Genomic DNA, 22331 nt, shown 5'->3' on the forward strand with positions numbered 1-22331 from the left:
ATGTGTGTATGAGTGTGTATATATAAATTCATATATATATATATATTATATGAATTTTTTATTATAAACTGATGAGTGCGAGAAATTTTTTTACATTACACATATGTTTTTTGTAATGTTTTTAATCATGCACACAGCTTCAAAATGTATAGTTTATAATGTGAAAAGAAAAATTCTTCCATTCTAATGATAATCGAAAATAGTGTGAACAAGATTACAAGATTTTAGGTAAAGTTTCTTAACCGTACGTACTTTGATTTATATTCTGAATAATATCAAAGTACGTATAAGTTTCTTAATAAACTACATACAAAAAAAACTGTAGAAGTAATTTTATTTTTCGAATGTCAATTTATATATTTATATTTCTGATAATACATATTAAAGTTTTTCTCTCAATCTTAATTAAGGAATTATGTTGCACAATTAAGGAAAAAGGTAGTTTTTAATGAAACATAATTAACATATTTTTTTGGGGGTATATTTTCAGCAAGATTCAAAACCTGGAACAACTTTTTATCAATCAAATGCAATCTAGTTCATTTTCCTTTTTTTTCAGTCAAAAATATAATATTACTCCACATTCCATTTATACTTTCATTGATTTAAAAACAGCAGAATCCCTGAGGGTCAAACACTATTCCGAATTCGGTACAGTCCACTGAATTTAATTTCTTTTCGTCCTTCAGGTAACAAAGTTAAGACAACAAGAACAGCTGTCGTTAGAAAAAATTCCGTAAAAGGAGATGGCAACAGAAGGGAATGGCAATGCAAACCAATAAGCGACCACCAAACGACATTCCAGAAATTCCAACGTATCGTGTAATAAAATTTCAGTGATCGATTTTCTTCCAAAATATATATTTAAGAACAAAAAGAAAGGAAAGATTCTAGTTTCATATTTCATGAAAAAATAATGATTGATAATTACGAATTTTCCTGTGGTTTTATTGTTCAATTAAACGATTGACAAGTTGCAAGAGTTCAGTGGATTTTTAGATAAGCAGATGTGATATTTAGTAATAATGCCTTCTGGAACTTTAAAAATTATTTTTTTGAAAATTTTGAATTTTTAGTAAATTATTTTGCATTGCGCCCTTTTGCATTATGCTATTTTGCTCTTACTACCTTAGAAATTTTTTTTTTGCCGAAATAATTTGTTGTTTAGAAAAAAGACGAAAAAGACATCGTTTACTTTATATTAAGTTTACATTAAAATACACCATATTTCGTGTTCGCTGAGGGTAAAGAAACAACACTTATATGATAGAATAAACATTCAGCATTCTCGTGTTGAAATGAATAACATTTAGAACTTGCATGCTAAGCTGAAAAAAAATTCCTTTTATGAAATGAACAACACTCAGCATTTGCACCATTAAATGAACATTCAGCATTATCAGGATTGCACGATAAAGTAAAATATTCCTTACACAAAATGAACATTCAGTATTTACATGCTGAAATAAACAGCATTTATAATTTGCATCATGAATTAAAATCATTCATTTCTAAAAATAAACTGCATTTAGCATTTGTAAGAAAAAATTAACATTTAATTTTTACATAAAAAAACTATCAATATTTAATTAAACTAACAATATTTAGCATTTTCATAACAAACCGAAAACAATTCTTGCCTTAAAATGAAGCCTGTTGAGTATTTGCATGATAAACTGAAAACATTCTTACATTCTGAAAATATTCGTTAAAATGAGTGAATCATTTAAATAAATAATAAGTGAATAATAATCCTAAGTGAATCATTTAAATGAATTATTATTTGTAGAATAAAATAACTGTGAAGAGACTAACAATATTTATCATTAGCATAACAAATTCAACAATTTTTACGCTAAAATGAATCATACTCAGCATTCGCTGAAAACATTCTTTCATTCTGAAAACATTCATTAAAATGAATTATTGAAGTGAATCATTATTTGCATAAAAAAAAGAACTATTATGAAACTCACACTATATAACATTCGCATAAAGAAACTGTAAACAATTCTTACATTAAAATGCATCATACTCATCATTTGCATAATAAACTGAAAACATTCTCACGATAAAATAAACAACCTCAGTATTTGCACTGTAAACTAAATAATGATTGTTAAGAGATTAATAGCAATTATCAAATGATAATCAACAAGCGACAACAATTTTTAAAATCATTTAAAACTGTCAGGCAGAAATAAAATCTAAGAAACCATCTCTCTTTCTCTTTAATTGAAGAAGAAAAATGATTAAATGAATGATAATAGTTGTCATGATATTCTTGCAAGGAAAAGGCGAGCTATTTGATATTGAATATATCTTCCTTTCCCCGAGGCTGAAGGGTAATGAATTCAAACCCCCTCAACTGTTTTAAGCCTCCTCTTTGGTAGTTGCTTTGCCTTCGGCGGACAAGTGCCATCTTATCACTGGACAGGCCGCACTTTTTCGAAGCATTTCACTCCATATGTTGTGTCACGGGATCTACTGGCCATAGACTTCTGGATCCATTCCATTTTACTATTTTTTTTTTTCTTATGGTGAAATTATCGGTTTGGAGATTTATTGATACCTTTCAACATCCACAAAGGGTGAATGACATTGTTTTGGCTGTGTGTTTTGGTGGCATCATGAACTAATTACAACTGGATATTTGCGGTTTTCATCTGAAAGAAAAAAATATTTTTCTAAAAGCATTTGTTGTGTAAGGTTTGGAGAGTTTTATTAACAATTAAATATTTTTTTTTCATTGGAAAAATAACATAAATAAAGTCAAGAAATAAACATAACTGATTCGTATCTTTAGTTCAATAGCATTTTTGGTGCTACCGTTTGATCAAATTTTTTTTCTTCTAGTAATGTTGAACAATTTTTCATCAGAGAGTTTCAATAGTAATGTAATCTTCTTTCCGTGTAAAATAGTATTTTTGAAGCTAACTTTTGGACTAATTTTATCATCTGCAAATGTTAAGCATTATTTCAATAAGGAGTTTGAATAGCATCCTCATCTTTTTTCCATGTTAAACTGTAAATTTGTTAGAATGATTTTGTTTGGATACTTTTAGAGCGAATTGTTTCTTCTACAAGTTTTGTGCATGCTTTCTCTTTATGCAGTATCAATGAAAGGTTTGAATGGATTAGAATTATGGTATTTATATGTTTTATGAAATAAACTTTAAAATATATCAAAAACTATTTTAATTCTCATAAAATTTTGGGATATTTCTTCGAATAAGCTATGGATAAGGTCATTGCCTGCAAGTAAACATTACATAGTCATATTTGATATTATAAAACAAGGAAGAAATGTTATCCTTACATTACCATTATATAAGAATAACCATTTCTTAAGAACTGACTGGACCGAAACTTAAATTTCCTCGTTTTTATTTTTTATTTTGAAAATTGTGATTATTTTATAAGAAATCTTATCTCTGTTCTTGTCAAAAAACAGTAAGTCTTCATCACAGAAACAATTTAATTCATCAAACTTGTGAAATGATTGACAAATCATCCCAAATAAGAAAAAGAAGATTTTTATCAGGATTCAAAGAACTGTATTCCCGCTTTGTGATGATTACGTAACTATCTGATTTCTCAGTTGCTGAGGGTGTTTTGAGTGAAGTAGGGGAAGAAAAACCCCTAAGCATAGCCCGGGTTGGGCCATCATCATCATTTGTTCCATTTGTCGCCACGGGTGTAAAAGTGGAGTTGTCACACCTCACTGATCTGTTGCCACCGTATCTGAGCAACATGGTAAGTTTCATTTGTTTATAAATCGTTTGCTTATAAATTGTTTCTTCATTCATTTTTTCATGAAAGAACACATAGAATACATTTTTTAAAATATTTTTTTTCATCATTATTATTGCTCACTTTGAAGCATATTTACCAGTAGTAAGCTATAAAATAGAAGGAAATAAAATGCAAATATTTTTAAAATGCAAGACATATCGTTTTTTAGACGTATTGCATACGTTTTAATATATTTGTGTCTTCTTTTATTAAACGGTATTATTAATCGCAATTCTCACTATAATTTCTTAATAAACATAAAATAATGTTAAAGCGTAACAAATGCTAATTTCATTCATTTTATTTTTTGCTCATACTAATAAAAATAAGTTACTTTTGCTTTGATCGTTCTTTTTTTTTTAAAAAAAAAATGCTCAGTTGAGAATTATCCCATTTCCTGTTACAACAATATTGAAAAAGCGTATGAGTGAATCTTTAATTGGTGTATATCTTATTTTAAAAAGTGTAAATAAAAATGGACTTATTGATGGTATGAATGAAAGTATTTAATGGGAAAAAAATAAGAGTATTTAAATGAAATGAAATCTTTTACCGAAGTGCGAAATGTATTATTTTTCCTCAATTTTAACATAAAGAAAATGAAAATATCTTTCAATTATAGTTGTTTCATTTAAAAATGAAGAGAAATCATTACTATTTCTAAGATAATGCTAAGTAATTTGATCACTCTGGGGATACTGAATTGTAAATAGATAGTTCTCTAGTTCAGATCAAAATTACGATTTGTAGATAAATGAAAAGATGTATGAATGGGTCCGCTCTATAAACGGGCTGTGACGTGTGTGTGTGTGTGGCGTAAGTCGTATTGTCGGCCATAGATGGCGCAACTGAAAGACAAAAAACACATAATTTTCCTTAAGGCAGACTTGCCTTCACATGATTTTCACATGAAACACATGATTTTCCTTCCCAAGCAGACTTGCTGGTATTGCCAAGTGTCATTCGAAACAACAACAGCATATAAATTTGCAAGACTAAATTTTAAAAAATATATAAAATTTCATGAATTATAAAATTGATACTGAATGAACAAAGCGCTTTAGCAACATATGATGTTTCATTTACCGATTTCTCTGTAAACGTTTCTAATTATGAGAGCAAACATGGGCCAATTTCATCAATAGCTCTATTCAACATGCAAAGTGTTATTTAGAAAATATCGGAATGTTATAAAGATATTAATTTGTGAAATTACTTAATACCAAGTCATTTTTTCTAAATAGTTAAGTGGTTTTTGACGTTTTTCATATTAATGATTCGTCAAAATTTGATAAGATTTCTTCTTTCTAAAAAAAGACGCATAGTTAAAACTGTCAGAATATGATAAAATTTACAGTATTTCTGGATCTATGGGAACAACACAAAACTCGGTCATTTTAATTGAAGCATTTGGGTAATGAATTTAGTAAAATTAACAATAAAATAAGGTTTCATAATATTTGCTAAAATTTGGTAAATGTTGTAAAATTTGAAATTTTTATCATTATCCTTTAGAGCATGGCATAAGAACCATTTAGTTGGTTAAATTTACTCTTAAATTTCGTATTTCCTACTAAATGTGTGGTAATATGAATTATAATTTTGTAATCCTGAATTCCCGGTAAACCATTTTTGTACGAATGGAAAAAATTTATAAATGAATAGTTCTAATATTATATATTTTTGTTATATTAATCAGAGTTATGTTTTTCTTTCACAAGAAATATTATTGACATACAGTGCGATAATTTTATTTTTTCTCCGTGTAATGTGCATACTTTTCTAAAAATATAAGATACTTTTATAAAAAAAATAGATACTTCTTACATACATATTTATACTTTTCTAAAAATATTTGTTAAGGGTGGTCATTATAGAATACCCTATTTATTAAAGAATATCACAATTTCATCAAATATGATTGTTGAGAATTAAATCTATTTAAGAACTCCCTTCCTCCAATCAACACTCATGAACAAAATTAGAACCAGAAAATGAGATATACTTTATTTACTCTATACAGATGATTAAATACAGATCTATTATTTATTTTACTGACAAATGTTCATTAATTCTCTGAAATTTACTTTTATAAAATGCTAAAAACAAAGAACTCTAAAGAAAGAAAAAACATTACATTAAGCGACATATTTATTTTTCATCTCAATCAAATTTAAATCACTTCAGAAATTTGCCTTGAAAATTAAAACTTAATACTTCATTGTCGTCAAAACCCATCAATTTTTAATTGTTCTTTTCCAAACGTAAAAATCTTATTATGTTTCGGATAAATATACGATAATTACTCACTTCTTCGAATATTCGACTGTAAAATGCGACAAACGTTCAGTTTCCATGGAATTCCTTTTTCTTATTACGATTCCAGAAAGAGCAAAACGGAAAAATTTTACACAGCCTCTCTATTTACTTTACCTCGGGGTTTTCCAACCTTAGCTCCTTTTATTTTGTTTCTTTTTCTTCTTCTTTTTTTTTAAAAAAAAATTTCTCTTTACCTTTACACTCTATAGAATTTTCTAAACTAGATTCATTCTTATTTTTTATTTTTTTTAAAAAAAAAACCTATGTACTCTTATTACCTTACCTAAACATATCTTGAAAGCGCTTGTATCTTATGATGACTATATAAGGGCGCTTTTTCTCTTTGATGAGTGTAACTTCTTTAGAGTTTTTAACCTTAAATATGATTTCGGGAGAGAGGGAAAATATGTGTTATGATTGTGTAAACATTGTGTCTTCGTTGAGGAAAAGTGGGGAGGCTGAAAATATTTTCCTCCTTTTCTTGCGATTTGAGAATTCATAAACCCTTTTGGCTGTTAAAATAAAATGGATATAAATTCATGTTTTATTAGTTCCTTCTTAATTTTACACGAGAAAATTTACGAGTTTTGAATAGTTAATGATTCAAAGCAAATAGTTACTTAATTTTTAAATAACCCATTAAGCGATTTTATTGCTCAACTTTAAATGTTTTAATTATTTATAGTTTATAACCATGGAAATATTTCTTATTCGAAATATTTAGAAGATAAAAATTTCCACTCATGCTACATGGAAAGTCTTGTGTATACTATACATTGTACATTATAAGCCATATATACTATAAAGTATTTTAAACTAAATTGATTAAAAAAACAATGTTCTCTTATTACCTAACTTAAACATATCTTGAAAGCGCTTGCTTCCTATGATGACTATGTAAGGGCGCTTTTTCTCTTTGATTTGTGTAACTTCTTTAGAGTTTTTAACATTATGTAAGATTTCGGGGAGAGAGATAATGTGTATTATGATGGTATAAATTTTGTGCCTTCGAAAAACGAAAAGTAGGGGGATAGAAAATATTTCTCCCTTTTCTTACGATATGAGAATTCGTAAATAGCGTCTAAGAACCTATTTATGACATACAACCATGTTTAAGAAGAAACTGTTTATGATATAAACGCACTTAAGAAGTGCACATTTTCGATATAAACGCGTCTAAGACTAACCTGTTCATAATATAAACGCGTCTACGAAAAGTCAATCTATGATGTAAACCTGTAAAAGGATGATGTAAATGTGTCTATGAAAAACCTGTTTATGATATAATTGTAGATGTCTAAGAAGAACCTATTTATGATTCTCAGAAACAAAAAGTACACAGAATGTAGATAACTTTGTAAATTAAAAACGAAATTTAAATTCATAAATTTAAAGAAAAAAACTATTTAGATAAAGTATTCTCAATACAAATAATTGATTAAAAAAAAGAGGTGAGTATAATTGATTGCATCATAATATTGTATGCTTAGTTTATTATTCTTTTTATCTATATTCATCATCAAACATTTTAGGTAAAAAATATAGTTCATTTTAAAAACTTATGTTTCACTGAGCTGCTCTGTAACTCGTAAATGTTTTATTCATTTCCAGGCAATCTAACATCGTGTAACTTAAGCGTATATCTGTTCCCAAAACATCAATAACGGGTATAAATCCATCTCTTAATGCTACCCCTTTGATACTCCAAGTGGGATAGAACAGTTATTTCTTACCGATTGCACATCTTCTTGTTTATCTTATATCTCTTTTGAGTTTTATTAAATTGTTCGTTCAACGATGAACTAGTCCCCCCTGAATTCAATAAATAATGTACTGTAAAGTAAATAAATAAATACGTAATTGGAAATAACATCTTCTACCGCTATTGATTAACTGATTAAGAATGATTCGTACGCCTTCAAAAGTTGCGCTTAAATTGTTGTAGGGGGACTTTAATCATATTTGCGGCAGACGATTGCATTTACTCAAACTGAAGTGAAGAGGTTTTGTTACTTATTTGATTGTGTGTTTTTTTTTTTCATGACGTTTTTCTTGAAAACATTGTTTAAAAACAAAAATCGTTATTGTGAGTGTCTTTAGCCTCATTGATCGGGATAAAATAAAACCATAGAATTGCCCGATGTTATTCCTTTCTTTTTTCTTAGTTTTTTAAAAATATGTTATAAGAAAATGAATATTAAAAGAATGTTTTAATAATCACTATTTCTCAGTTTTTAAACAAAGCAATTGTAAATATTAACTCATACTTTACTTCACCTTAAAATTACTATTTTAAAAATACATTTATTTCTTAATCTCATACTTTGGCTTTTTATTAAAATGTGCATTAAATGTTTTTTATTTATCAACAATTTTTAATACTGAATTTTTATCTTGTGCCGCAAAATTTAAAGTAGGGGAGAGTGGGGTCAATTGTAGCATTTTTTACTTAACTATTTTTAACTAACAAAAAATCCAATATCCTTCCTCACTGGCTCGACAGCCCAGGATGGGCCTTGGCCTTCTCCAGTAGTTTTTTCCAAGCTGTCCTTCTTTTGGCAATGGACTTCCAATTCTTTATTTTTAATATAGATAAATCTTTCTCCAGGGTATCTAGCCATCTGAGATTTGGCCTGCCCCTTCTACGTGTTCCTGTCGGCCGGGCATCAAAAATCTTTTTCACAATACGGTCTTCTTCCATTCTTACTAAGTGGCCTGCCCATTTTATCTTTTGGACCTTAATGAATCTTATGATGTCTGGTTCATTATATGATCGATAGAGTTCTAAATTTGATCTTCTTAACCACTGACCGTTTTTATTAATTCCTCCAAAAATGCACCGTAATATCTTTCTCTCAAATATGCTCAGCATTTCTTCATCTGCACGAGTCAATGTCCATGTTTCACAAGCATATGTTAAAACTGACCTAATGAGGCCTTTAAATAATAACAGCTTTGTTTTTCTCTTGATTACATTTGATCTTAAAAACTTTCTTAATCCATAAAGGCACCTATTTGCTGCTGTGATTCTCTTTCGTATTTCTGCAGTTACATCGTTCCTGTTATTTATTTCAGAGCCTAAATACGTGAAGCTGTCCACTACCTCGAATGAATGTCCCCCAATTTTTAGATGGGTACTCCTGTGGGCTGTTTTAGTACAAGGCATATATTTAGTTTTATNAAAGAATTAAGTTCATCGAAGCACTCTTGTCTTGACAATCCACGTCGAAAGTTATGAAAAATAATGGCACGAAAATGTTCACGATTCAATTCCATTTTTTGAAAGAGAAGAACTTTTCAATTTACTGTCAACAACACAAATGAAGCTATAATGGTAAATCGTCTGCTGAATTTATGTTTAAAAATATCAAACTTTCGATTAAAATCGTCTGCGGTCGCCTAGCAACACTTACTGTTACCAAGGCCAGAAATATAAATAGCAACCCTCGTATTATGCCTTGTTATATTTTATCTTGTGCTGCAAAATTTAAAGTCCTTTTATGCGAAAAAATCTCAGTAATTTGATACCTGATTATGCAATACATTTGGTTATCAACTTTCAATTAAACAAGTCTGAAAAGTTTGCTTGCTTAAGCTAACTATTGCTTAATTGATTAAACTTGTTTTTATTTCTTTTTAAATTTATACAGTGGTTCACGACTATCTGCAACAATAGAGAGCCACGATTTAAGCAATACGCGTGTGTGATTAATAACGATGTTGATATAGAAATTGTCCATTTTTATTCGCAAATAACGTAAATAAGAATCGCGCTTTATGTACTACGTCTAACTCGTGGTAACTTGTTGAGAATTGAAAATCCCGATTACATAAATTGGGATGTTTATTAAAAAGCAATAGTTTTATTGCACTTTCTAATAAAAGTACATAATAATTAATTGGGCGAACTTGATGTTTTGAATATAACAGATATTTTTCTAAATACAGTAAACAGTAAGAGAACAAAGCAGTAAGTTTTACTAAATACTGTAAGCAGTAAGAGAATAAAGCAATTATTTTTACTAAATATAGTAAACAGTAAGAGAATAAAACAGTTATTTTTACTAAATGCAGTAAGCAGTAAGAGAATAAAACCGTTATTTTTACTAAATATAGTAAGCAGTAAGAGAATAAAACAGTTATTTTTACTAAATACAATAAGCAGTAAGGGAATATAACAGTTATTTTTACTAAATACTGTAAGCAATAAGAGAATAAAGCAATTATTTTTACTAAGTGCAGTAGTCAGTAAGAGAATAAAACAGTTATTTTTACTAAATATACCCAAACACAAATTTCTAATAAATATTGAAAAATGGACGGTAAAATAACATTGAACATTAACTTCATAAACTCAAATTGGAAAAGCGCATAATACAGCTATAACCAAATTTGTATTTATTAAATTATAAAAACATAAAGTTACTAAACATTAAAATGAAATATAATATAAAAAAATATATAAAAAATATCCTGTGTGTTTGCAGGCAGTGTGTCCCCTGAAGAAGTGCTGTTCTTCAAACACACAATTATATATTTTTTATATATTTTTTATATTATATTTTATTTTAATATTTAGTAATTTTGTGTTTTTATAATTTTACTAAATATAGTAAGCAGTGAAAGAACAAAACAGTTATTTTTATTAAATTAGGCAAGCAGTGAGGGAATAAAACAGTTATTTTTACTAGATTTTAGATTAGTTGAAACAAATAATAACAATAAATAAAAATGCCAAAACGAACTTCTCTTAAATTTAAGGCATATTATAAGTATAGGACTTCGATATATTTTTAATATGATAAAATATATGTTTACTTCATGTGGGCATAAATATATTTATGTATACTTATGGTAAATAAAAAATGGAATACAAGTTTATATAGAAACCACTTTATTTCGAATAACAGTATGGTATAAAACGCTGTTGCTTTATTTATTTATGTTCTAAACATGAATACTAGTTTTATGTAAGCGTATTCCTAAGTCGCTTTTTCTATTATGAAAGAAAGAAATAACTCCCCATTGTATTTAAAAATACAATAAATGCACTTTTCTTTCTTTAAAGTTTTATTTTTGTTTTGATATTTTATCTCTGCTTGTGTTTTTTTTATATTTGATTTTATTCTATCTTTTTATAAAGTATGCATCCGAAAATGACGAAATATGTCTTGTTTTCTCCTTTCTGTTTGAAATTGAAATCTTGGAATGCAGAAATATGTTTGTCGTCTTCCTCCTTTTTACCTAAAGTTCAATATGTTATTTTGTTTATAGTCCTTTAAAATACAATAAACATATATTCAAAGTAAAATATGTTTCAGATTGAGAAAAAAAATGGGGATTATTTTTGTTTGAAAATTTTCATATGTTAAAATAGGAATAACGATGTTTTTTGTGTTGACAAACAAGGATATTTAAGATTGATGTATCAAATGTGTCAACAATGGTCTACTACATAAGTTTTTTTAAATTTAATTTATCAATTTGTTTGTATTTTAATACTACTAAATTTTAGTATTATTAGCGCTTTTTAATTTAATATTAGCAAAAGTGTGTTTTTAATTTCAACATTTAGTTGTAAATTGATATATATGTTCACAAGTATAAATGTGTAGGCATCTAAAACCCGCTTAAATGTATTTAAATATTCTCTAAAGCATTTTATATGTACAATAAATGCCACAATTCCTCATTTACGATTCCATAGATTTCGTTCACAATTTATTGTACCTAAGAAGGTGTACATTTTCGTATTTATAGGGAAATAATATAATAAATAGTATGTGATAATGATCACTGTATAGAAATTAACATAATTTAAAATATATTTTAAATGTATTTGTTATATCAGGAAAAACGTTTTGAAATGAAAAGTTAAATGCTTCAATAAGCTCTTTTCTTAAATATTTTGATTACTCTTCTGCTTAAATAAATTTTATCGGTAATATTTCCATAACTGAAGGGAAAAACAACGTAATTAACCCCTTAACAGTGACATATATTTCAAAAAAATGGACCAAAAACGAATTTTTTTTTTTACTGTTTAATTTTGCTTCTTATATTATTATAAAAGTTATGAAGTTATTTTTTGTTACAAAAATAAAAATTTAAATGCAATAACTACTGTATATATAATTTTTACATATACATAAAAAAAACAAAAAACAATGGATTACACACACAACTTATTCAATTAAAGCAAATTAAACAAAATTTTGAAGCTAAATATAATATAACTAGCATAATATAATATAAAAACACAACAATATGATATTCAATACATAAATTTTACCAATATTTTACAGTATAGTATATCCCAAATCAAGGTACTGCACACAAGCCCATATCGCACTCTTTGCATCACCCACATTTTCCCTCCCTCGACTGAAATCGGTGAAAAACTAAGACCACTAATGCCATCTATTAGGAAAAGAGTGAATTAAGTATCCTAAAGTAGAAACGAACTCAGCTCGGGCTTCACAAAATAGAAACGAGTTTTTCTCCTGCCCTAAGTCAGTTCGGGCATTACAAATATTGCACGTAGTAGTTGCCCTAACTGGATTCGGACGACACTGGAAAGGGGTTAAAGTACAGAAATGACCATACCATAGTTTTGCTTTTCTAAATAAGAACCTTCCTCAGTGTCTCAACACCAAATAACTGTAGAAAAGTAAAAGAGTAAACAAGATTATATATTTGCATGTTTATTACTTTCTCTGTTTATCTCTTTACTTTACTACTGACATTTGTTCCTCCGGTTACCTAAGCAAGACCTTGGAAAAGGTTCTTACTTAGGTAACCGATTCAATAGTATGTCCATTTCTATACTTTATCTGTGCTTTATTTAGGTTGTATTTTTGCTTCAGTATACCTAGCACAAAGTATACTCTATCTTCCTTTTTAATACTTCTTTGATTATATCGTACAATACTGTAATATCCTTTTATAAGCTATACACTGTACCACATTATTAAGCACTCCTTTTGAAACTGTCAATATGCTAATTTAATAATTAGCGTTAATTTGAACCTGACAAAATAACCCTTTAAAACGCGTAATTCAACTTCTGCATTATTATCATTATTCCAAATATAATCAACAATCTAGAGAATTCGGTGAATAAGCTTCATTAAATATGAACTTTAATGCCCTTTATCGAGGAAGAATGTCCGAAACTTTGATCAGTAAATATGGTCAAGTAGTGACATTGAGTATTTAATTAAACTTCAAGATTTGACCAAGTCAAACCTCTCAGGATAATTTCATCCTCCAATTTCCGAACACAATGGTATAAGGTTAAAAGATGCACTCTATATAAGGTTTTATTTCCTTGTTCGAAGTAATTTGACATTTTCATTCGGAATAAAGAATAATTCTTCGTCCAGAGAAAATATCACACTCTGAAAAAAAGTTTAATGAAATTCGGAAAAATTATCGTTAATTTATATGACCAGCTGGCTGCCTTTTGAGAAGAGAAAAAAGTCCAGTGCCCGTAAATATAATGAACTTAAGTAGAATTAGTAATCGACCGTTAATTTATATAGAATGTTTTCTTTTGAGAAAAAAGCCAAGTGTCCGTACTTTTAACTTCATCAAAAACAAGAAGAGCTGACCATTAAGAGTTTCTTCTCTTGAGAAAAAATTCTACTGAAATAAAACTTTCGAACTCTGGGGTGCACACCATTTCTCATAGTATTTGCATCATCTGGCTATGGAGCTAGAGCAGTGTTTCTTAACCTTTTTGATATAATGGACCCCTTTTAACATTTTTTAAGAAGTCATGGACCACCCCCCTGTGAAAAAAATAATTGTAAAAAACATCAATTATTAGAAAACATTTAATTTTATTATTTTAATAGTATACAAAATTTTTAAAATTAAAATTTTTAATGTGAAGGTTGCTGCTGCTTTTCCTTAATTGATAAATTGAATTGAGGGATGGTTTTCGACAAAGCAACGTGCATATCATGTTCAACATTCAATCGATTTGAATGTTATGTTTTTATTGTCACACGTGACGAAAATCCCTCTTTGCAAAGATACACTGTAGCAAACGGAATTATAGCTGCCATAGCTCGCTGTACAAGCAATGGCTAGGCTTTCAAACGTTTTAAAAATTAGGAGTAGTCAGAGGAACCCCAAAATATAACTCATGGACCCCTTAGGGGTTCATGAACCACAGGTTAAGAAACCCTGAGCTAGAGGCTCCCGGTTTGATCCCAGCTAGCACCATAGATCGTCTCTCTCGCCCTCCTACCCCATTAGTGACCACGGACTCTCTCACTCATTGACAGATGGCAGCACTAAGCTTCTCCAAATCGTTCCACTGTTCAACTTAAATCGAAAAACGCTTGACGAATCGCTTGAGTCTCAAACATTTTTAAGGGCTTAACAGAAGATAAATTTTACGAACATAATTTTAATTTTACGGTTAATGACAGGAAGACTTTTTGCCAGTCTCTTGCAGTAATTTATCGGTGGAACTTTTTGCAGTTACTTAAATGAGAACGCAACATTTCATTACTAAAGTGTTTACTATTTATTTCTTCTCTATATATAGTAGGCTATATTGAATTTATTTATTTCAAATTCAAATAATTTAATTCATTTTTTAATTTGTTTACTATTAGTTTTTCACTTTTATTTGTTTTCTTCCTTATTTTAAATTGCAAGGCATACTCATGGGTTTTATCTTCATGTCACTTCGATCACCAAACCGCATGATTGCTTCAATCCTTTTTTCCTTCATATAGACAACAGCAGATTGTTATATGTAAATTAAAAATCATTCAATTTGAAGAGCCTAAATATTCTTCAGCCTTATTTGAAGTCTCACTTTATCTTATTTAGGAAGAAAATGGAATTAGCTACACTTTCATGTCCATACTTGTAATTTTTATCTTATCTTATCTTCAGCTTATTTCTGCTGGAAAAAAAAGAAGGTACCACAAATCAGACAGGAGAAACAAAAACCAATGTACTTATTAGATTTTAAGGCTTTGTATCTAATAAAAAAATATAAAAAAAAAGAACGAAAATGGAATTAGTGAAGTGGTGGCCATATTTGAATAGCGGACCACTATTCAAATATGGATGAAAACATGGACTTTTTAAACGCTGATAAAACAAACTTGGATCTGTATTTATACTTAGAAAGCATTGATTATATAGAATAATATTTTTGAAATATTTTACTTACTTACACAAATATATCAGAGCAGTGTTATAAACACATAACAATTTGAAAGAAGCGAATCATATCTCTTCACATGATTGCGAAAATGTTTCTGCAACGCTGTGAATGAAATGCTTCAAAAAATTGCTTACAGAAATGCTTCACTGACGATGACGATCCATTTGAATGGCTTCAAAAGATATACTCGCGTAAAGGTTTCTGCGACTACTATTTTATAATAAACTGATAGTTTGCATTGTACGCGTACGGCACGTCAGTTATACGCATTGTTGTGTTAATATGTGTTAAGTTTTGTATCTATGTGTACTACGTCTTACTGAGAGCCGTTAAAACCGAAAAATTTAGAATTCGGATTATATTGTGAGGCCTACTAAGTTATTAAGAACAATCCCGCCAAGCTCTTGATATAACCAAATAGGCATTTGTGTCAAGAATATCAATAAATCATGTTATAACATGTATATAAGAAAATTAACACGCGTACAGTATTAAAAATATCCAAATCAGCCAAGAGCATTAAAAAAATATTTTTATATCAATCAATATAATCAATATGAATCAATATAAATCAATATTGTCAATAAATTATATGAATTATCTTATAACATAGGAATTAAAAAAAATCTTAAACACTTGAATTGTTATTTTTTTATCATGTTGAGAAAAAAAGTAGGATCAAAACTACTAAAATATGGTAAATTTCACTGTGTTTCTGACTTAATGCAAGTACTACAAAGCAAGGTACTTATTGCTGATGTGCTTAGGTAATGATTTTGATGAAATTAACTATAAATTATGATTTCATAATATGTGATAAAGTTTGGTAAATGTGGTAAAATTTGAAAATTTTATCCTGATACTTAAAAGCATGGCATAAAATCCATTTATACCGTTAAATTTACTTTTCAGTTTTCTATTTTTTACTAATTTTGTGGTAAAAGGAACTGTAACTTTGAAGACCGGAATTTAAGGTAAACCGGTAACATATAAATGGCAAAATTACCAAATGAGTGGCTTAAATACCGTATAATTTGGCTCCATTAAACAATAATTATGTTATTATTTTTTTTACCGGAAATGTATTTACCATACAGTATGGTAATTTCAGTAGAATTTTTTTCTTCGTGCAAAAAGCTCCATATTTGTGCTTCCAGAGTGAAACTAAATCTCCTAGAAATCCAAAAGGTGACTTATACCACTGTTCTTATTAGATATAAGCTTTCAGGTAGATATAATGAGAGATCAATATATAAGTGAGTAAACAGCAAAGTCCAGTAGTGTGTAATAAAGCTAAGTAATTTCGTTATATCATCCTTTACAAGTTAAATAAATATTGTCCCTTTTAATCGGAGATTTCAGACTTCGTAGACAGAGGGCAATGTTTTAGATAAATATAACATTTTCTCGAAGTTGTCGCTAAGTTGATAAAGGGGCCAAACATTTATTACTTTTTTCTAGCCGAAAAAGCTTCTTTGCGCTTGAAATTAAATATAATTTAATGCCAATCAAACTTGCTGCGAAAAAAATGTGATTGAAATATGTAGTATTAAATATCAAAAGACATCTTAGTTGAATAATTAGGTTAAAATAATTAGTTTGTTTTAAGATATGGAAAAATATTTAAGATACATGGACATTAGAAGATTTGTTCTGTAACGATCCAAGTTAATGATTTAATTTTCTTCTACTTATTTTATAAATTGTTCATTTCATTTCAAATAATTAAATATGGTCAAATATTTTAAATTAATCCGTTTTAAGAATCTATAAGAATATTGGACTTTATAATTATAAAACTCTTATCTGTAAATACACTTTTACATAAAAAAATTTGAAATTGATTTTTAAAAATAAATTCATAAATGATGGAATCAGTTAAATTTACTATGCATTCTAAAATTTGTAGAGTTAAAATTTCAATAAAATATGTACAATAAAATGTAATATTTTTAAAAATATATTAATAAAATTTAAATTTGACACTTTTAAATAAATCTGCTTTAATAATCTTTAAGAATTTGGAATTTGTGATCGTAAAACTCATAAATGCAAACATAGTTTCCCTTAAAGTTTTACGATATTTAGTTTTCAAACAATCATGATGGAAATAGTTTAAAATTATTATGGATTATTAAATTTGTGGTGTTGTAATATTAATATACTTTTTCAAAACTTAAACATTTAAGAAACGTATTAAGAAAACTAAGCGTATAAAGAAACATTAAAGAAAGCCAAAACTTAAACATTAAAGAAACGTATGATTTGTTCTTGAATTAAAATGCTTTTCTTTTTAAAAAAATATTTGCCATGTAAAATCGATAAAAATATTTGAGTTCAATATTTTTTTTTAACCTGACTGATATTTTAAGAATTTAGTCTCATGTAATTATTTTCACTCCATTGGATCAACGACAAAGTCGTGTCATAGATCTTCTTTTTGACAGACGTTGACAAGATAAGTATTTTTTTTCTTCTTTATCTTCTTGTTTGTTTTTGACCTATTTATCAACAAAAAAAGTTGTTTGAAAATAAAAAGTCATTTTAAAGAAAAGTTTTGCGGAAGCATTTGGTGATTGAGTTTTCAAGTTTTTGATAATTGATTTATTGGTATTTTTAGTGCTGACGTTAGAAAATGGCTCTTAATTTTTAACACATGGAGAAAAAGTTTCCAGAAAATTTACCGTACTGTATGATTAGGACATTGCTGGTAAAAAAAATTTGCCAATGAAACAAAATATATAATATTTAAACAATTCATACAGTTATTTTTCCGTTCATATTGTAACTGTTTACCGGAAATTCTGCATTTCAAAATTACAATTTTTATTACCACACATTTAGAAAAAATACATATCTGAAAAGTAAATTTTACCAAATAAATGGTTTTTATAACATGTTCTAAGGTATCATGATAAAATTACAAAACTTTACCACATTTAGCAATTTCATCACTTATTATAAAAACATATTTTATTGTTAATTTTACCAAAGCGCTTCGTTAAAAATTACCGAGCTTTTTGGTGTTCCCATAGATTGCACGATAAATTTAAAAAAGTTCTGATAATTTTGAACATACTTTTTTTTTTCTAAGTGCAGAATGTCAGAGACGTCTTATAAATCCCAAATTTCACAATAACCTAAAAACTGATGCAATTAAATAAACATGATTTGTTTTTCAATAATATTTCATTCCATCTTTGATGCCTATTTAATGCAATTCCATCACAGAAAAGTTGATGGATTGGATGAGGGAGGGGAGGATATTTATTGACCCCTTTATTTATCTGATAAAAACTACTCATTAAATTTCTCATCCATTTATTTAAATTTTTTTTCATTTACAACAAATTTTTAAAACCCGATATGTTTTTGTTCATTTAATGTCTGTCGGAAAACTTAAATTTCTTATTTGAATGAAGAACATGAAAGGAAAAACGCACAAATGACCGAGAACTCTCGATAGCAACTCTATCAAACGAAGTTAATTTGTTATTTTTTTTATATCAAAGGTGTGTTAGAAAGCGAGTAGTTTTAAAAGAAATGATGTGTTCTAAAAAAAAATTTAAATAGATAAATAAACAATTAAGTACAAATGATCGAAACTTGCGCAACTTTTATGGTAGCTTTCGTTAAAAGGGAATGAACTCCATCCTAATTTTTATACCCCTACTGTCTTTTAGCTTTGAAAATGCATCGTAAATACCGAAAAAATAAATAAATAAAACTGAGGACAAAATAGTTAAAAACTACTTTAAAGTCTCATACTCTTGTAATGCTGCTTATCTTTTTATAAATTTGGAATCGTAGGATGTCAAAAAGATTTTAACGTGAAAAAATGAAGATTATTTTCTTATATTACAATAATAATAATACAAAGACATAGTTAAATTTAACATGCTATATAATGCGACTGTGATATATTAGAAACTTTTTATTGAGCTTTGGGATTTTGCAACGCACTATTTAAGTTGTAAAAATAATTAATTAATCTTTTGTGAATTAAATAAAACTTTTTTATTTTGATTTTATTAATTACTTATATATAAAAATTATTATATAAGTAAAATTTTGTTTCAGCTTCATCTAAAAAAAGTTTGAATACTTAAAATTCAATTTCTCAAGATCTATTTGATAAATTTCGCACAAATTTTGTAGTTTGCCATGTAAAACTACATTTTTTAATATGAGTAAGAAACTGCATACCTTGCAATTCAAAATTTTTCAACTGTTGTTAAATGAAATAAAAAATAAAAAATATTTACTAAAAATTATTTTTTGCGTGAATCTTTGGATAAACGAATTTTATAACTGTGTGCAAAAATTTTTCAATCTGTATATAAAGTTTACAAGATACGACGAAAAACGTTAAAAAAAATTTAACATTATAGGGTCCAAATTTGAATCGCTCTCCTCACCCAACTATGGAGACCATATTTCAGAAGTAAAGCACCCCCCCCCTATTTCGAAGGTTAATAATCTGACTTCGTCAAAAAAAGTACTTTTTGTGCTAATTTCATAATTTAAAATATCGTCTCCACTATATCATTAGCATATTTGAGGTCATCTCCTCAAACTTTTATGATTGTACCTTTGAAAGTGAAGGTCTTATCGTTAGATTAAAAGTTATTCAGGGTGGTCAGTTTATTTATAAATTTTTTTGTATGCATTGTACATGCATTTTAAAAGTTTTTAAAAACGTTTTCACACAATACACATGAAATAATACTGTTATACATTATATTTATTCTCGAAAAAATGCAACTCAAATTATGATATCCATTCAGAAACAATTTTGGTTTTTTGAAATATATCTATCATTGATTGCATGCACGGTAATACATTTCAGGAAAAAAAATTTCTTCAATAAAAGATTTTAAAAATTCTGTGAATAACAGTTTTAACAATAGAGTATCCAAATTTATTATACTCGACTAGTAGGTAATTTATTTTTATAATGTAACTTCAATTATATGTTTCATTTTTTATGTATCAAAAAAGCTATACGATAAGTGAGCAGTGAGTCAAAGAAAAAAAAGTAAAAAACGGACCACCGTGAATAACTTTTGATCTAATGATCGGATCTTCACATTCTAGAACTTAATGGTTCGAGGGATGTGACCTTGATATTTTAAGTTCGTGAACCAGACACGAAAATATACTTTCGCTGAATAAACATACCTTTTTTCCCAATGGATTTGGATTAGGCCGGGATAACCTGGTTGGTAGGGCACTAGGCCCATGCCTAAGAGGTCGTGAGTTCGATCTCCGCATTGGGCCGAAGACGCCCCCGTGTAGTAAATGGTGACTGATGCACGTTAAATCTGTCGAGTCACAAAGTCCTCCATGCTCCCATGCCCATTATACCTCTGGGGGTACTGATCCAGGAGTTTCCTTGTCTTCTGGATTGGGTTCAAAATTACAAAGGCTACGGAGTTGAACATTAGCTGTCGTAAACCAAAAATTGGGTCGGCTGTTCAACGACGGTTATAAAATAAAATAAAATGAATTCGGGTTTCCGATTCCCCCCCTCCGGGTCAGGAGAGCTATCCAAAGTTTGGACCCATTAATGTTAGTTTTACCTTTCGCGTAAGTCGCCATTTCTCGAGAAATTGTTAAGCGAAAGGAAAAATTTTGCACACAATTATAAAATTCATTTATCCAAAAATATTTCCGTGCAAGAAATAAATTTCAGTTAATATTTATTATTTTTATATTACTTTATTTAATAAAAGCAACAACAAAAAATTGAATTGTAAGGCACAAAATTTTTTACATCATTTTAATGCATTTAATTTTACATGACAAAATCCAAAATTTTAGCCAAATCCGTTTCTTCAAAGTTCGATTTCTCAGACTCTATTAAACTTATTCTACTTAAACTTTGTATTTTTCTACGTTAATTTACATAAATCAAAAGCTATTCAAGGTGGTCCGTTTTTTTTCCCTCAATGTACATACATTAAATAAAATGCTATTGTAAACTATGGTTTTTCCTATTACTCAAATTATTATTTCCATTCAGAAGCAATTTTATTTTCAGAACTATATGTTTCATTGCACATATCCCGCAATAAATTTCCTAAAAAAAACCTTACTCCAATCAAAGAAACTTCATAGAATTATGTCTTCAATCAATCAAACAAAATGGTCATTTAGGAAAAAATAAGATTTCTTTCTTTGAAATTAAAGACAGATAACATAAGGAGGAGGGATGAAAAAAAATGTAAAGTAGGGTTCAGGAAATTGTAGTATGGTTGTAAGCGCACCCATTTTTTTTCTTCTCTCCCTTTTTGAAAGCGGCGAATGATAAAGAAAACCTTAAGTATTGTCTCATTAATCATAGGTGAAGTCGGCGCCGATGCCAGGAAATGGGGAATATATACCTTCATTATCTTCACATATTCTTCGAAATAAAGGAGTCTGAGTCTCCCTATTTCCATTTCTAGATGTGTCTAAATTATGAAAATGTATACATAAGAATTAGTTGTTTTTAATTCTTCGTTTTGCGCATCGAATGAAGAAGGCACTCGAAGTGTTTGGAGATAGTTTTTTAGGTTCTGAAATCATATATGAAATGTTTTTTCCCCCGTCTCTTTCGAAGTAGTTATAAAGTTATAAGTAATCAAAAAATATAGTTTCTTATCTTGAGTACGTCACCAAATAAAATTAATTCAGCAGGTGAAAAAACATTGCTGGCTGTAAAATTTTACTTTATGTAATAAAAGTTTTTACCGGAAATCGAAAATTTTTAACAGTTGCGTTTCGAAACGGGTAATTTTAAAAAATAATAAGATAAGTAAATAGAAATTCTTCTGCGTTGAATAATGAAATCAAAAGTTCTCCAAAATCCCAGCAAAATTGTATATTTTATAACAATTTTTTAGGTGAGTTATAACTCTAACCAGAAATTGCTTGAAATTATTTTTTTTTTGTAAGTTTCTAAGACTTGATTTTTTTTCCAGTTGTATTATTAATCTCGCACATAATTTATATCTCTGCAGCGAGTGTATATATATATATA

General features: G+C 28.3%; 1 protein-coding gene across 6 annotated transcripts in view; it reads left to right on the forward strand.

The window, feature by feature from the left end:
• LOC107443623 (transcription factor AP-2) overlaps positions 1–22331 on the forward strand; it is a 190988-nt gene that overhangs the window by 60544 nt on the left and 108113 nt on the right. For 3 of the 6 annotated variants that reach the window (XM_071184188.1, XM_071184190.1, XM_043046802.2), the window contains exon 1: positions 2389–3756. The exons of 2 other annotated variants lie outside the window; for them this stretch is intronic. In XM_071184188.1, the coding sequence (XP_071040289.1) occupies positions 3754–3756 (3 nt within the window). In that variant the 5' untranslated portion in view covers positions 2389–3753. Of the gene's footprint in view, positions 1–2314; positions 3757–22331 lie in introns of those variants that run through there. One more of the 6 variants, XM_071184191.1, reaches the window with a different exon arrangement.

The sequence above is a fragment of the Parasteatoda tepidariorum genome, chromosome 8, assembly GCF_043381705.1.
Source record: "Parasteatoda tepidariorum isolate YZ-2023 chromosome 8, CAS_Ptep_4.0, whole genome shotgun sequence".
Lineage (NCBI taxonomy): Eukaryota > Metazoa > Arthropoda > Arachnida > Araneae > Theridiidae > Parasteatoda > Parasteatoda tepidariorum.